Here is a 16182-nt window from a genome sequence, read left to right on the forward strand (position 1 = left end):
ATTTTTCGATCACAGCGCGATGTTTTCGTCGTGCTGTGATGACGTCAAATGCGCGCTTTTGTCGAGCGCGATTTTGTCCTCCGCGATTTTGTGGTGGAACCGTTTTCAAGCAGCTCTGCTAACTGTTGCAACAGCAGCCAAGAGGTACAGCTAGCAGCTGGCACACTCTCGCTTTTCACTCACATTAACTGAAGTGTTTCTTTAATAGGACTCTTTAATCTCCTATTAAAATCTAAACCTAAAACCTGACAAAACCATGACTGAAGCCTGGGAACTGTGGGATTTTAGAAGCTCCTGCCAATCTACTAACACAGTTTTAAAATAGGTTATTTAACATGGAAAACTAATATACCCAGATTGCCATGATCTAGTTTAGGAAAAGGCTGGGGGGAAGTGGGGGTGGGGGGAGAATAACTGGATGTTGATGTGACTGCAGGGAAACAAAAAGGCAAAATAAAACAAAAGCATCCAAGGATGAGATTGTAGGAAAAGTTGATTATTCCCACCCTTTCTCCAGGGCGTTGAGAGCCATTTTGAAGGAAGGCTGGTTCCCAGGTATGCCTTGTCCAAGGCTGGCTCTGGGATTCTTGTCCAAACCTCTGGTGCCATCATGGGAATGCTAATCTAGTATACAGGTAGTCCTCAGTGTGAAGCCACAGTTGAGCCTCAAAATGTATGTTACTAAGTGAGGCACGTTGAGTTTTGCCCAGGTTTACAACCTTTCCCGCCACAGCTAAAGTGAACCATTGCAATTATTAAGTTAGCCACAGCTGTTCAGTGGGTCTGGTTTACCCATTGATTTTACTTGTCAGAAAGTTGCAACACGAGGATCCCAGGGACACTGCAACCGTCCTAACTGTGAGTCAGTTGCCAAGAGTCTGAATTTTGATCCCCTGGCCAGGGGGATGCTAAGTGTGGAGGGGAAAATATAATCAGTAGCTTTTTGCAACGATGTCATGAGGTTGAATGGTTACTAAAGGAACCGTTTACAAATCGGACCACCTGTACCTGCAACTCCAGGTTTCGGAGAAACCGCCTCAAGGTGATCCGAGATTATTTTGAAAACGTGGGGCCTCACGGGGGGGGGGTGGGGTTGATTTTTAATGGGGCAATTCGAACCTTGTTTAAACCAAGTTAATGGCCTTTGAAGCTTCCTCCGCGTGAGTAGAGTTTACTTCTTAAGTAAAGTAAGAATTATATGTCATGGAGGGGGGGGCATCAGGATTTTAAAGATGCTTAGTTGGGGCACGGCTAAAGAAAAGGTGGGGAACCACTGTTTTAGACGGAATGCAGGACACCCCAACGCGGGGGGGGGGGCTATCAGGGAGCCCCCTTTTTTCCTTCCCTCCTTAGCGTCGGGGAAACGCCTCCACCCAGGTGGGTCCTCGGGGCAGCGTCCGGACCTCACCCGCCCTCTTCCCAAGAGCCAAGGTGGCGCAGTGGTTAAATGCAGCACTGCAGGCTACTTCAGCTGACTGCAGTTCGGCTGTTCAAATCTCACCGGCTCAAGGTTGACTCAGCCTTCCATCCTTCCGAGGTGGGTAAAATGAGGACCCAGGTTGTTGTTGGGGGCAACATGCTGACTCTGTAAACCGCTTAGAGAGGGCTGAAAGCCCTATGAAGCGGTATATAAGTCTAGAAAAAGAAAAAAAAAAGAACTCCGGTTCGACAGGGCGAGCGTCCCGAAGGCAGAACGCCTCGCCCTTCCGCCCCTCCCCTCCCCTAACCCATCCTCCGAGCTTGACCCGGGTCCCTCCCCTTGGCGAAGTCTCCGCCGACCTCTCGGAGTGGCGGCGCGGCTCCGGGCGCTCTCTTTCACCCACTTCTTTCTCTCTCCCCCCCCCCCCTCTTCCCGGGGCGTGGTGTGTGTATGTGTGTGTGTAGCCGCGCGCGGGTGTGTGTTTGTGTGTGCCCAAATCACATGGTGTTTTAAGAAATGCTCCAAAGATGGCGGTAGCGGCGGCCGGAGGCGGCGGCGGCGGCCGGTTGCAGCGGAGCGGCGCGCTGGAAGTTTTGGTGCGCGACCGGTGGCACCGGGTGTTGGTGACCCTGGGCGGCGAGGCGCTGGTGCTGAGCGGCGAAGAAGGCGGAGGCGCCGCCGCGGCTTACAACGGCATCGGGGCAGCCTCGGCGGGCAATGGAACTTTCTGCGGCAGAGGAGCCGGCGGTGGGGCGTCGAGGGCGGCCGCCTCCTCCTCCTCCTGTCCCCTGCCCGGCGCTGGCTCGCCCGAGTCGCCGTCGGAGAGCAGCTACAACAGCAGCGGCAACAACAACGGCGGGAGCCCCAAGCCGGCGCTCGGAGTCCGGACGGCGCTGACCGACTTGCCCGAACAAGTGCCCGAAGCCGTCTCCAACCAGAAGCGGTGCGTCAAGGTGTTGAAGCAGGAGATGGGCGGCTTGGGCATCAGCATCAAAGGGGGCAAAGAGAACAAGATGCCCATCCTCATCAGCAAGATCTTCAAGGGCTTGGCCGCCGACCAGACCCAGGCGCTCTACGTCGGCGATGCCATCCTTACCGTCAACGGCGCGGATTTGCGCGATGCCACCCACGACGAAGCCGTGCAGGCGCTCAAGAGGGCCGGCAAGGAGGTCGTGCTGGAAGGTAAGCGCGCGTGTCCTGCGCGGGGGAAATCCCTTAAAAAAAAACCCCGCTCTGCACATGCCAGGAGACAATCCTGGTTAGGTTTTTTTGCAGAGGCGTGTGTTTTATAAACGTGAGAATGCCTTCCGCCCGCAACCCGGGGGGGGGGGGAGAGCAACTCCAGAGGTGTGGGAAGGCGCGCTCGTGTGCCGCCTGCTTGGATTGCCGTTTGCGATGAGGCTCTGGCATTCCAAGGTTATGACGCCACGTGTTGCTGGACGCTCGCTGGTCCTGCGCTTCCAAACACGTGCGCCGCGCGCGGGGGACTGGGGTGGGGTGTCCTCGTGGGAAATCGAAGCTTGTTCCAGAATGCGATCTAGCGATGTGGGGTGCGCGTGTACGTGTGGAAGGGGGTCCCCTCCTCCGGTTGTGTATCAGTTTAGTAGTCCCAGGTGGATTTCCCCTCTTTCAACCCGGTTCTGGGGCTGCATCTAAAGAAACCACGGATCGCATTGAAAGGCAAAGCGGGCTCCTTTTCTAACCACCACCACCACCACAACAACAACAACAACAACACATAAAGAAATTGCAGTTTCCTGCAATAACACCAACGGAACTGTAAAAAAAACTGTGCTACTAGGAACATCATATATTTTAAGAAGATACCTGGTTGATACCTAGGTCGCTGGCAGCCAGTGACATTTGTGACATGTCTTTAAATGTTCATTTTACTGAGATTCATGCTTAATGAATAAAAGAAATAATAATAATAATAATAATAATAATAATAATAATAATAATAATGAATAATTTATCAGACTTGAACATTCTGATTCTACAAAAAAACCCACCCTACTTGGAACAGCTAATATCCTCCCACTTTACCTTAACAGTTCCTAGGTCCTTGGTTAGGACTCTAGCTGTTGAACTACCAACCAGCCCCAAAGGCGCTGAATCTCACCAAAGATTAACCACATAATAATAATAATAATAATAATGGTAAATGAAGTTGAGCGATTGTAATTGGAGCCCTTGGAGCAATACCTAAAGGGTTACCTCGCTATTTGGAAATTCTAAATTTACCAGGCTTGAACATTCTGATTCTACAAAAAACCACCCTACTTGGAACAGCTTATATCCTCGATGTTACCTTAACAGTTCCTAGGTCCTTGGTTAGGATACCAGCTGTTGAGCTACTAACCAGCCCCAAAGGCTGTGAATCTCACCAAAGATTAACCAAATAATAATAATTATAGTAGTTGTTACTTGGTTGATACCTAGGATGCTGGCAGTAACCGGTATCAGTCAGTGGTGTTTGTGACACATCTTTAAATGTTCACTCTACTGAGTTTCATGTTTAATGAATAAAAGAAATAATGATGATAATAATAATAATAATAATATCAATAATTATAATAATTATATTAATATAATAATAATATAATAATAATAATATAATTATATTATACAATAATAGTCCTAGGCCCCTGGGTGGGGCCCGACTAGTAACCAATGCCAAATCCGGCGAAACAACTGGCCACTGTGATACAATTGAATAATAATAATAATAATAATAATAATAATAATAATAATAATAATGATGATGGCATGGAGTGAGCTTTCTTCCTAGAAACCCGTGCCGTCTGCAACCGTTCACACAATCCTGGCATTTGTTGCATTTGCCCAAGTGCACAAACTTTTTAAGTTAGTTTTCCCCTTCATATTTTCTTTTGGTGAGGCTAGCTAGGGGATGTCTTTGGAGTTGTGCCGTGGGAGAATCCGCTAAACCAGTTCGAGCATGTTAGGTGATTATAAGCCTTTCTGGATAGTTACTTTTAACTTAATGGGGGAGAGAAGCAGCTTTCAAGCTATGAGTAATAAGCCCCAAACCAGCCGTGGTGAAAAAGTGAAATGCTGCCGCCTTACTCCCCCCTCCCCCCAACCTCTTTTACTAGCAGTTGCTCATTACAGAGTTACTTTTAAGTTCCCTTCTTTGCAATGGTTGTGGAGAGTGACAGTGTACTATAGCCATTTCAATCTAAAGAGAGGTGGTGGTAAAATGTTGCAGCCTGAGATAGGAGCAGGCTGTGGGCTAGAAAATCCCCTTTAACCACCCAGCGTCTTGTGCAAACTCTGATGAGGTTATATTAATGTTTAGTAAAATACGGTCCGTTACTGATGGGGAAACAGAGTCCATATGTGTCAGGATATGAATCTGTCAGAGCTGAAAAAGCCAAACAGCTGGGCTAATAGCATTTCATATGGTATTTCCTTTGGCAGGCTTGTAAGGGCCTCTAGCAGTTGTTGTTATTTTTTGCAAGACTATCTGGAAAAACAGGATCAGAGGCTTTCTGGTGATAAAAAAAACAGATAGTTTTCCTTTTTCTTAAAAAAAAAATCACCTTGAAGATAGGAAATAATTAGATGTGTGTGTTTTTGAGAAATCCCTTTCCTTTCCATCCGTTTTAGGACAGGTGAGAACTTGTGGGTTGTACAAGGGTTAAAAGTAAAACAGTAGGAGTGATACCATTTCTTCAGCCGCTACCTTACAATCTTACCATTTTATCCTTCTCTTCTCCCCCCACCCTCCCCCAGCTGATTAGATGAGGGCTGTCTTAAGGTGTGCTGTTAAATCTGATGGGCAGACTTTTTAAATTTAATTCTCTTCCTTTCTGACTGGGAGAATTAAGCTGTATGAAAGGCAAGGTGTTTTCCTATGATTGTGCTATAGTTTTCCTATGCTTGCTGTGGCTGAATGCGTGGGAGTCAATACTTGTGCTGGTTTATTTGATAGTGAGATCCTAGGCACTTGCTTTTCTAAGCAGGTTAGACTTTTTGTATTCTTCATGATGTTGTAGGAGGCAGAATTCCAACAGTCGTACTTTGCAGGATAAGGGCTAAACTAAACTTAGTGCCATGGCATGAAATACCTGCAAAAAGACCCCCCCCCCCGTAGTGGCTCAGTGGCTAAGACGCTGAGCTTGTTGATCAGAAAAGTCGGCAGTTTGGCGGTTCGAATCCCTAGCGCCGCATAACGGAGTGAGCTCCCTTTACTTGTCCCAGCTTCTGCCAACTAGCAGTTTGAAAGCATGTAAAAATGCAAGTAGAAAAATAGGGACCACTTTGGTGGGAAGGTAACAGCGTTCCATGTGCATGGAGATGTCTTCGGACAGTGTGGGCTCTTCGGCTTTGAAACTGAGATGAGCACTGCCCCCTAGAGTCGGGAATGACTAGCACATATGTGCCAGGGGGACTTTTACCTTTACCTTATGGGCTAGTGATTAAGCTGTTAGATTGGCATAGAGAAAATCCGGGTTCAAAACTACCCACAGTCACAAAATTGTGGTTGGTGATTTGGGCTGGTTACTGTTTCTCAGGACAATCTATTTCACAGAATTATTTTTGGGGGGGAAATAGAAGGAAACACTTAACAACCTTGAGTTCCTGAACATAAATAAAAGTGGGACATAAATACAACAAATAAATTAAGTGGGTAAGGCCGTATCATACATGAGATTTGATGGGGGGCTTCTTTCTTCTCTGGAGTATACCTGTTTTAGTTCTTATGTGACAATTTCTACCTGTTTCCCAAGTCAGAATACAAGTCAAAAGTCATTTGAAAAGCCACTTCTGGCATAAACTCTTGCAGGTCTTTAAAATACACAAAACCCATTGTCATCTTCCAAGTAAGAACCTGCAAAATTATATCCTTCCGCTATAACATTATAGATCTGCCCTTAAAAATACACTCAAATACATTTAGGGGATAATCCCTCCTATGTGTGCTGAAGTAAAATCTCTTAAAAGGGGAAGGCTTTCAGCCCACAGATTCTGAGATTCTGAATTGATAATGGAAAAAAGAGAGAAAGTGTAATTAACCCAAGGAAGCACCTATAATGCCTCAGAGTAAAAGATATTAGATTATGCAATTCTGATTTTAAAAGTTGGATGGAGGTGAGTGACAAGATTGCCAAGGAAAACAATCATGCTATTTAAACTGCAGAAGTCTATGCATTAGACAAAGGTTAGTGCTAGAACACTGACTAAGCCTTAGTTCTGAGGAAATTGTGGTTTTGTCTGTCGCCCACAGCTTGGTACCTTCTGGGTGTTCTGTCTTTTTAAGTTCCATAATTCCCAGCCAGAATGCATTACATAAGATTGTTGCAAAAAAAAAATGGTGTAGTCTATCACAACAGATGGGTGTGTTTTTGATGGAAATAGTCACAAGCATAGTCCCCCCCTCCCTCCCAGATTTGAGGGCTGCAAACCACATTTTAAAAAGATTTTGAATTTTTTTTTGTGGTGGGGAAGACAATTACTTGAAAATCTTCTGCTCTTCGCAGGTCTGCCAAGGCAAATTAAAAGTGCAGGCCTTTAGAAGATCTGAAATTGTAAGACTAAACATCCATGCTATGTTTGTAGAGGACAAAAATGCCCTCAATTATCACTTGTTTGCCCACACAAGTTCATTGTAACCTTTAGATCTTGACCTCCAAGTTGTTGGTATAAGTGAAGAAAGCTAACAATACACCACAATTTTTTAATCACTTCTTTTTGTAAAGGATTTGTTCAAATACATGCCACTGCTTATCTTTCATACTTTCAAAACTTAAAAGCAAGTATGTTACTGGAGCAGAAAAATGTTCCCAAAAGTTACAAGGACACATTTTTTTTTCTTTGCATGGCTATTATTACTAAATATGTCTCTTAAGTAGCGATATAGAACATAGAGTAAAATGTCAACAGTACAAAAATATCAAACATATAATTTATAAAAGTAACAAAGAAGTGTTGACAGGGACTTAACCCATTAAGAGTCCAAATTATATAACACATACCAACATAGTCCTTATGCTGGTTATCGACTAAAGTAAAGTTTGACTGGTGGCAGTGTTCCTGTAGGGAGAATTTTCTTGAACCAACTTGAGTTTGAAAAATGAGTTTGCAAACTTTTAACCTTCTCTGATTCCTTTTGGACTGAGTGACTTAGAGGAGACACACAGTGACTTGAAGTAATCCTTAATTTATGACCACAATTGAATTTCTGTTGCTAAGCAAGACAGTTGTTAAGTGAATTTCCCCCCATTTTACATCCTTTCTTGCCACAGTTGTCAGGTGAATCACCACCGTTGTTAAGTTAGTCACATGGTTGTTAAGTGAATCTGGCTTCCCCATTGACATTGCTTGTTCGGAAGGTCGCAAAAGGGGATCACTTGACCCTGGGACACTTCAACCGTCATAAAGACATTCCAATTGCTGAATTTTGATCACATGGCCACAGGGATGCTGGGGTGGTCATAAGTATGAAAAAAGGCATAAGTCATTTTTTTTCAGTGCCATTGCTAATTCGAACGTCACTAAACAAGTGGCTGTTAAGTCATGGACTACTTCTGTTGTGTACAAATGTAATCCTTTCTCAGAATTTAAATAATCTTGGGAATGACATTGTACTATTTCGGGTGCCACTTCATCATAGAAATAAATTGCTGACTCTGTTATTCTTTCTACTTAAGCAGAAGTCTGCAGACAAACATATCAAGTCAGAGAAGTACCCGTTCACCTATAGATATGGTAGGAGACACAGAGCACACGTAAGAAGCTGACATCCCGATGCCGCTTAACGTAAAAAGAGCTGAGGAGCCAACCTTCCTACTGCAGTGCATTTATTTGACAAGAATTGCTCATATGAAAAGTTAATGTGAATGGGAAGCTGGGGTGGGTTTCAACCGGTTCGCGGCAGTCCCCGCAAACCGGTTGGTCGGCGAACCCGGAAGTAAGTAACTTCCGGGAACGGCGAAGGGCCCAGCCGCCCGCGCTCCTTACCCAGTTTTGACGAGTTCTGCGCTTCCACGCAAGTGCAGGACGCATACAGCGCCTGCGCGATCCTCCAGGAGCAGCTGGAGCATCGCACAGATGCTAGTACGCATGCGTGCACTGCATGCGTGCACGAGGACGCCGCCGGCGTCGGTGGACGAAACCCACCCCTGATGGGAAGGTTGTACCTAAATGTGTACACCTGAAAAGTAATTAAGATGATTGACCTAAATCAGGATAAACAATATTACAGTGTAAAATTGGCCAGACCCAAGTTAAGTTCCTCAATCTGGCACCCTGACTCCTTTGATTTCTGCCTTCACTAGTAATTGAGACAGATGATTAGGAAGTTCAACAAGAATGTGTTTATTGCTCTAATATAGGAAAAGTTTACAATGAAAGGGGGTAGCAAGTGGGATTTGATCCTCTCTTATTCTTTCATTCATAACTGACATGTGGAATAGTATCTTGGATTGGCAGAAAATCACAACGCAAACGTACAAGGTCAATTTTAATGGAAGTGTGCAATACATTTTTAGGTAGTTGTTTTGTTCCTGAATTCTGATTCTTCTGCTTTTTGAAGGCCAAGTAATGCGCAGTTATAAAATATAGATGTTTGAAGTTTCAGCTTTATTTCAAGATTTAGGCCTTCTACAAGCTAGCACTTTTTGTGTTGCGAAAGCTATTCTTCTTATAATAGTCCAGTGAATCTTAAGAACAAAAGAGGGGGTCACCCTATTTTCCAAAGCACCAGAAGGCAAGACAAGAAACAATGGATGGAAACTAATCAAGCAAGCGGAGATGGGTAACCTAGAACTATGGAGAAATTTCCGAACAATGAGAACAATTAACCAGTGGAATGGCTTGCTTTCGGAAGTTGTGGGTGCTCCCATCACTGGAGGACTTTTAAGAAGAGACTGGTCAGCCATTTGTCTGGAAAGTTAGAGGGTCTCCTGCTTGTGCAGGATGTTGGATTAGAACAGGGGTACCCAACCTTTTGGATCTCAGGGATCACTAAATTTATAATTTTAAATCCCGCGGACCACTAAATATAATATAACGCCTAATGATCTGGGTGGGGGTGGCTAGGTGATCATGTGATTGGGTGGGGGTGGCCAACTCTATGTCACTCACGTCAAGGGGCGCCTCACCAGCCTCTACTTGCCCCTCCCTTCCCAGTAACTCCTCGCCTGCTGGCCCAGGCTCCTTAGGGCCACAACAGGAAGCAGTTGTTGTAGCCACCACGAGAAAGAGTTGGCAAAACAGCTCAGTTCAAATTTGATCTGACTGAGGCTCAGCAGAAGCACCTCACTGAGGACTACAAGTATAGGCTTTCCAAGCAGAGGGAAGACCAGCGGGAGTGCAAGGCCAGGTACTGGTGTCTGGAGGCTCAGCGGACTGAGATGGTCAGCCAGTTCCAGGCCATGATGCAGTCCCACTGGAATGAGGGCCTCCGGCTCTTTGCCATCAGCGGCACTTCCCTCCAGCCTTCGCCCAAAGCCCCCCACTAGGAGGCTGAAGCAGACCCCAAGTCAGAATTTCTGCCCCCCTCCAACCCTCACAAAAAGATCCTGACGGGAGACTTTCTGCAACAACACAAACGTTCATTGCATGTATCCAGCCCAGGGACTGTAGTTTGAGGACCCCTGATTTAGTGCAATATAAAAAATGCAAATTATTTTTCTGCGGACCACTAAATTTGTCTCACGGACCACCAGTTGTGACCGCTGGACTAGAAAGCCTCCAGAGTCACTTCCAACTCTGTTATTCTGTTGATGACTTGAAAGGAGATTAGACAAAGCAAGTAATAATTACATGAGAATCTGGAGAAGTTCAGTTTCATTCCAATAAAGTCAAGAGGGATTGAAAACTATTTTCTCTGGAGAAATCAGGAAAATTATTACACCAACTCTACAAGTCCACATTATATCATTCCAAGCCGCCCTTTTTTCATTTTTCAATCTTTGTTTTGTATTTTTGCATGTCCCACATTTTTGAATGCTTGCCACACGAACCAGAGGAAAGGAGTAATTAAAGTCGGTTGGTACGGACAACTGGCTCCGGTATGAAGTTATTTTATCAAATCAAGAAAAGAAACTTTGCTTTCACTTACTAAATTTATTATTTATACAGTTCTGGGATAAACCTGGATCCAACAATAACCATTTCAGCTGTGGTGTCAGCAGACAAGGGCCATGAATTTTGCATGCTGTGGCAAGGGAAACTAATAAACCATCGTTGCGATATTAATTGGCCATCTAGTTGTTGCTTGCAACAGCTTTCCCAATGCAATATCTCCAAATATATTGGACCACGATTCCCTGGGTTCTCTGACAGCATAGACAGTTTTTTTTTCCTCGCAGAGCATTCTGGGATTTATAGTGAGTTTGATTGGTGGAGCGGTGTCAAGAAAGGATTGCTTTTGGTATATTTCCCCTGATCATCTGCTCCAGCCCTGGGATGATCAGAAAGAGGGCTGGTCTTTCAGAGATCAAGAACTTAGCCTTGAAGAGAGTGGGAGAAGCTGGCCTTTGTGGTTGATGATTGATTCAAGCAAGTGCTATTTTCTTAAAGTTATTTTCTCACAGCTGCAGTAGGTACTAGCCAGTCTAGGCGAGCCAAAATTTTGAGCACTTTTAGGAGCAGTGCTGTTTCTTTTACGACAGGGGGTGTCAAACTCGATTTCATTTAGAGCCGCATCAGGGTTGTGATTGACCTGTGGGGTGGTGGCCAGGGGATGTGGCCAGCTTGACATCACTTGTGTCACGGGCTCCTGTGGTGACCTGGGCAGGGCTGGGGGATTTCCGTGACGGCCTCCTGCGGCCCTCTTACATTGAAGTAGAGGTGGTATTCAGCAAGTTCTGACCAGTTCTGGAGAATCGGTAGCGGACGTTTTGAGTAGTTCAGAGAACCGGTAAATACCACCTCTGGCTGGCCCCGCCCCCATCTATTCTCTGCCTCACAAGTCCCAGCTGATTGGGAGGGAATGAAGATTTTGCAGTATCCTTCCCCTGCCACGCCCACCAAGCCACGCCCACCCTTCTCCTGTAATGCCCACAGAACCGGTAGTAAAATTTTTTGAATCCCTGCAGTGAAGAGGGCTCCATTTTCTCTGGCAGAGGCACCATGGGCCAGTCCTTCGCTGTTTCCAGAGTGTCCCCGTGGGCCAGATCTAAGCACCCCGTAGGCCAGATCCGGCTCGCGGACCTTGAGTTTTACACCCCTGTTTTATGAGGTACGATTAGCTTGAGAGAAGACACCTTTTCCTCTTCTCCTGGAATTTCGCATAAGGACTTAGCGTTGATACCACCACAATAAAATGGGAGAGAGGTCTTACAACAGCATTGCTTAAACATGGGGGTGTGATGATTACAATAAAAGGCTTTGGGTAGCTTATTTGGGGTATTGCCACCATAATCTCTAATGGTCCATAATCAGGAAGTCAAATACCACTGTGGAAAATCTGTTGTAAAACTTCAAGATTTATCCCAAAGGTGCTTTTTCAAGAGGCAACTGGACTTTCTGGTTTCTGAAGAAGCTTCTTGGATGAGAAGTAAAATATCTTCAAAGAAAACCAGAAAGTCCAGTTGCCTCTTTGAAAAGCACCTTTGGCACAATTGTGACCTGGATGACTGAGAATCTCCATAGACACTTCAATATTTAATTCAAGTTATCAAGATTTAATTCAAGATTTCAAGAAGCTTGCCTTCAAAATTTGCGGCTTCTCCATTACTGGAGGCTCTTAAGAAGAGGCTGGATGGATACTTGTCTGGAATGGTATCTTGCGTGAGGAGGGGTTTGGACTACAAGACCTCCAAGGTCCCTTATCATTCAGTTAAGATTCGACATAGCCATCCTCATTTATGTAACATTTTGCCGCTCCTATACTCTTCCTTCTGTCCTATTTTTTTCTGTTCAGTCTATTTTTCTTAACCTATGTAATTGTCAAGAGTTGTTTTGGTTGAGGTATTATGGAAAAAAATATTTAATAAATAAATAAAACAGATCCTATGGGTTTGTTCCTCTGCCTGTTGTTTACTTGAACTCATTTGCATATATTCTGGATAGGAAGGCAGGCTATAAATCAAAAAGGTAAAATAAATGTAAGAATCACAGCAGTTTGCAAGGAGTAAAAACTCTGCAAGGCTTAAGAACGAGCAAAGCAACCGATTACAGTAAAATATCAGGACCCTGTAAATTCACTTAGCTTTAGTCCCCGCTGAAAGCTAGTGGATTTTTAAAATTTAAGGTCATTAAATTGTTTTCAGTAAAAGGCTCTATGCGATATGGGACATCTTGGCTCATAGCCATAAATGCTCGAGGTGTGCTATCCATTCAGTCTCATTTTAAAAAAGAAAAGAAAAATAACATGAAGACATTTGAGAGTATTTTCTGCTTGCTCTCTCAAAACAGGCTTTTGGTTTTGTGTGTGTGTGTGTGTGTTGCAGAACAGTCACAGAATAGCTTTTATGTTGGGTTATGTTGGTCAATTCTGAACTATCCATCCTTCATAAGTACAGAGGGGAAAGATTTAAGTCAGCAAGGATCTAAAGAAAGGTCCTGGCTGATTAACATTTTTGTGCTGCTTTTAAAGATTTCTTTTTTAAAAGAAGCTTACCTAGGTCATCCTAAAGCCTTTCTCAGGTGGAACTTGGAAGTGTAGGATATAACTATTTTAATAAAGCAACTGGGTAGGAAGAAATTAATTCATTGATTCTCTGCAAGCAGTTTCCATACAGGCGTGAAAACATAATGTTAAATAAATATGGAACTGGTCCACGGTATCAGAGGAGTCATATGATCCCAATGGGACTAACCCACCTCACTTATGCTACTGTGTTCCACTGAAAATAAGACAGGGTTTATTTTCTTTTGACCCCCAAAATAAGTGCTTGGCCTTATTTTTGGGGAGGTCTTATTATTTTTGAGGTGCAGGAGGTGGTCACCTCATGGCTGCTGCTGTATTGCAGTATTTTCAGGGAGGGCTTATTTGAGTGCATGGACTCAAAAGCCTGATTAGCCTTATTATCTGGGGAGGTCTTATTTTCAGGCAAACGGTAGTGGAAAAAGCATGGTACGGATACTGTCTGCTAAGGATTTCTGGTGAGCAGGATCCAAGGGGAAGAGCCTTTTCTGCTGTGGCCCCGACCTAGTGGGACATTCTACACCGGAGGTGAGAACTGCTCCCTTTCCCCTTTTGGCCGGGGTGGGGCTTATCTCTAGAGGTGGTTGATAAGTAAGATGACTTCATCCCTCTGTCCTCTGTCTCTTAGTCCTTGTTTACAGGTAATCCCTGATTTATGGAGATGCAGTGGCTCAGTGGCTAAGACGCTGAGCTTGTCGAGCAGAAAGGTTGGCAGTTCGGTGGTTCAAATCCCTAGCGCCATGTAAGGGGGGGGGAGCTCCCGTTACTTGCCCCAGCTTCTGCCAACCTAGCAACATGTAAAAAGGCAAGTAGAAACATAGGGGACCACCTTTGGTGGAAAGATAACAGTATTCCGTGCGCCTTTGATGTTTAGTCATGCTGGCCACATGACCATGGAAACATCTTCGGACATCGCTGGCTCTTTGGCTTTGAAACAGAGATAAGCATTGCCCCCACTAGAGTCAGGAACGACTAGCACATATGTGCGAGGGCAGTGGTGAAATGCAATTTTTTTTTACTTTGGGGCCAGCCAGAAGTGGTATTTGTCAGTTCTCGAAACTACTCAAAATTTCCGCTACCAGTTCTCCAGAACCTGCTGAATTTCACCCTTGTGCGAGGGGAACCTTTACCTTTAATCCTCGACTTACAACTACAATTGAGCCCAACATTTCCATTGCTAAGCAAGACAGTTGTTAAGTGAGTTTTGCTCCATTTTGCGAACTTTCTAGCAACTGTTATTAAGTGAATCGCTGCCGTTGTTAACTTAAGTAACACGGTTATTAAATGAATCTGGCTTCCCATTGACTTTGCTGGTCAGAAGATCACAAGAGGCAATCCACATGACCTTGCAACCGTCATAAATAACGTCAGTTGCCACACGCTTGAATTTTGATCATGTGACTGTGGGGATACTGCAATGGTCGTAATTGTGAAAAACAGTCATAAATCACTTTTTCGGTGCCATTGTAACTTCGAAACAGTCGCTAAATAAATGACTTCAAATCAAGAACAACCTTAACAGTTTTGATTGCATAGTTTTAATATTGAAATTATTTTTCTATTTGTCTTTTTATAATCTGTGAGCCGCCCAGTCGTCTTAATAGGGGAGATGGGTAGCATAAACATTTAATCAATCAATCAATCAGGCTCTCTGGAATACTTTTTACCTCATATTTTGGGGGCCCAAAATCTTTCATGTCAAATTGGTTGAAAGTACCCAGAGCTGTTATTCTCAAAAAGTAAAATCTGAAGTTTTCCAATTAACACATTTTACTAATGTTGCCGTTCTCTTCACAAGGTGTTACAAGACTCCTGATTGTGAAGTATCACGAACTAACACAGCTCTCTTCCTATGATCAAGGCAGAGGAATAACCTATGTTTTGTGTCTCTGCAGCTGGCGCTGCAGAATTGCCATCCTTAACTCGGGTGCCTCAAGAAACATCCCGTACTGCAGTGGTGGGTTGCAGGTGGTACACCCCGGTATGGGCATACCGGAGCCTGTCCAGAGCACCGCATACCGTTCCAGTACGGTGCTCCGGAGGGCCCGCCCGCCCGCCTGAGCTCCTTACCTGTCCTTTAAGCCTCTGGCGCTTCTGTGCATGCTCGTGGCGTGTACAGCGACTGCGCAACGCTCCGCCAAGCAGCTGGAGCATCATGGAGGCTTGCGAAGGCGCCAGGCAGGTACGATGCATGCGTGCACTGCGCACGTGTGTGCACATGCCGTGCACATCCATGTGGTCGACACCGGGCCGTCCAAGTGGGCGAACCCACCACTGCCGTACTGTCACCTGTAAGCTATGCAATTTAATATTCGGACTCAGGGAGAATTAAAATATCCCAGCATTGCAAATTATCCTTCTTTCCCTGCCCCATATAAAGAGCATTTCCCATTTCATATGCCTGCATTAATCATTTTCTTATAACAGCTGAAGAGGGCAGATGCTCTGGCTTACCACATTTGTAAAGGCTTTTTGTCTGAATCATAGTTTACAGTTGTGCTGCCTGGTGTTCCCCCATACTGGCCATGCCTTCTTTTCCAATTGCAACAAAGCATTTAGGATTGAATGGAGCGCAGACCAGGGCTCTTCAGAATTTTTAGCTTCTTTAAAAAAAAATCGTATCAATTAAATAAACAGAAAAAAATTAACAGGTAGTTTTTTTGCTCAATATGCTAGGAGAACCTCATTTTGGTTTTATAGTTTGGATCCAGTAAGAGTTGATTTAAAAATGCTAACTTAGAAGTGCTAGTTGATAAATGCTTGGTTTTAAAAAAAATGCAACTACTGTTAAAAGCTGTGATTCATTTTTCAAGTTATTGAACGTTGATGGCTAATTGTCCTACATTTATTCATTTGAGATTCCTACACACTCAGTAACAGGGACTACTTGGGCACCTTATCTTTTTAAAAAAAAATATTTTTTTTTCATTTTAACTCAATAAATAAATAGACAGCAGGTTTGTTGCAGAGCAAAACTCCCAGTTCTATCATACTCATTTACGGAAATGCCCGTGGGCCACACTAAGGATTTTTATCATTCTTTGACGATAAATATGACTTGTGGTTGCATTGTATCGCTTTCATTGGAAAGGTGCTCTGTTTAACCTTTGAAAAAATATACTGGAAGGCCCAGGGAGTGGCT

The 16182-nt window shown here is 44.4% G+C and overlaps 1 protein-coding gene across 1 annotated transcript in view; it reads left to right on the forward strand.

The window, feature by feature from the left end:
• Positions 1–1857: 1857 nt before the first annotated feature.
• SNTB1 (syntrophin beta 1) overlaps positions 1858–16182 on the forward strand; it is a 126130-nt gene continuing 111805 nt past the window's right edge. The window contains exon 1 of the mRNA XM_087706733.1: positions 1858–2602. Coding sequence (XP_087562859.1) covers positions 1948–2602 — 655 coding nt within the window. The 5' untranslated portion in view covers positions 1858–1947. The remainder of the gene's footprint in view (positions 2603–16182) is intronic.

The sequence above is a fragment of the Thamnophis sirtalis genome, unplaced genomic scaffold, assembly GCF_051295495.1.
Source record: "Thamnophis sirtalis isolate CommonGarterSnake01/CBP01778 unplaced genomic scaffold, rThaSir2_p1.2 scaffold_2, whole genome shotgun sequence".
Taxonomy (NCBI): domain Eukaryota; kingdom Metazoa; phylum Chordata; class Lepidosauria; order Squamata; family Natricidae; genus Thamnophis; species Thamnophis sirtalis.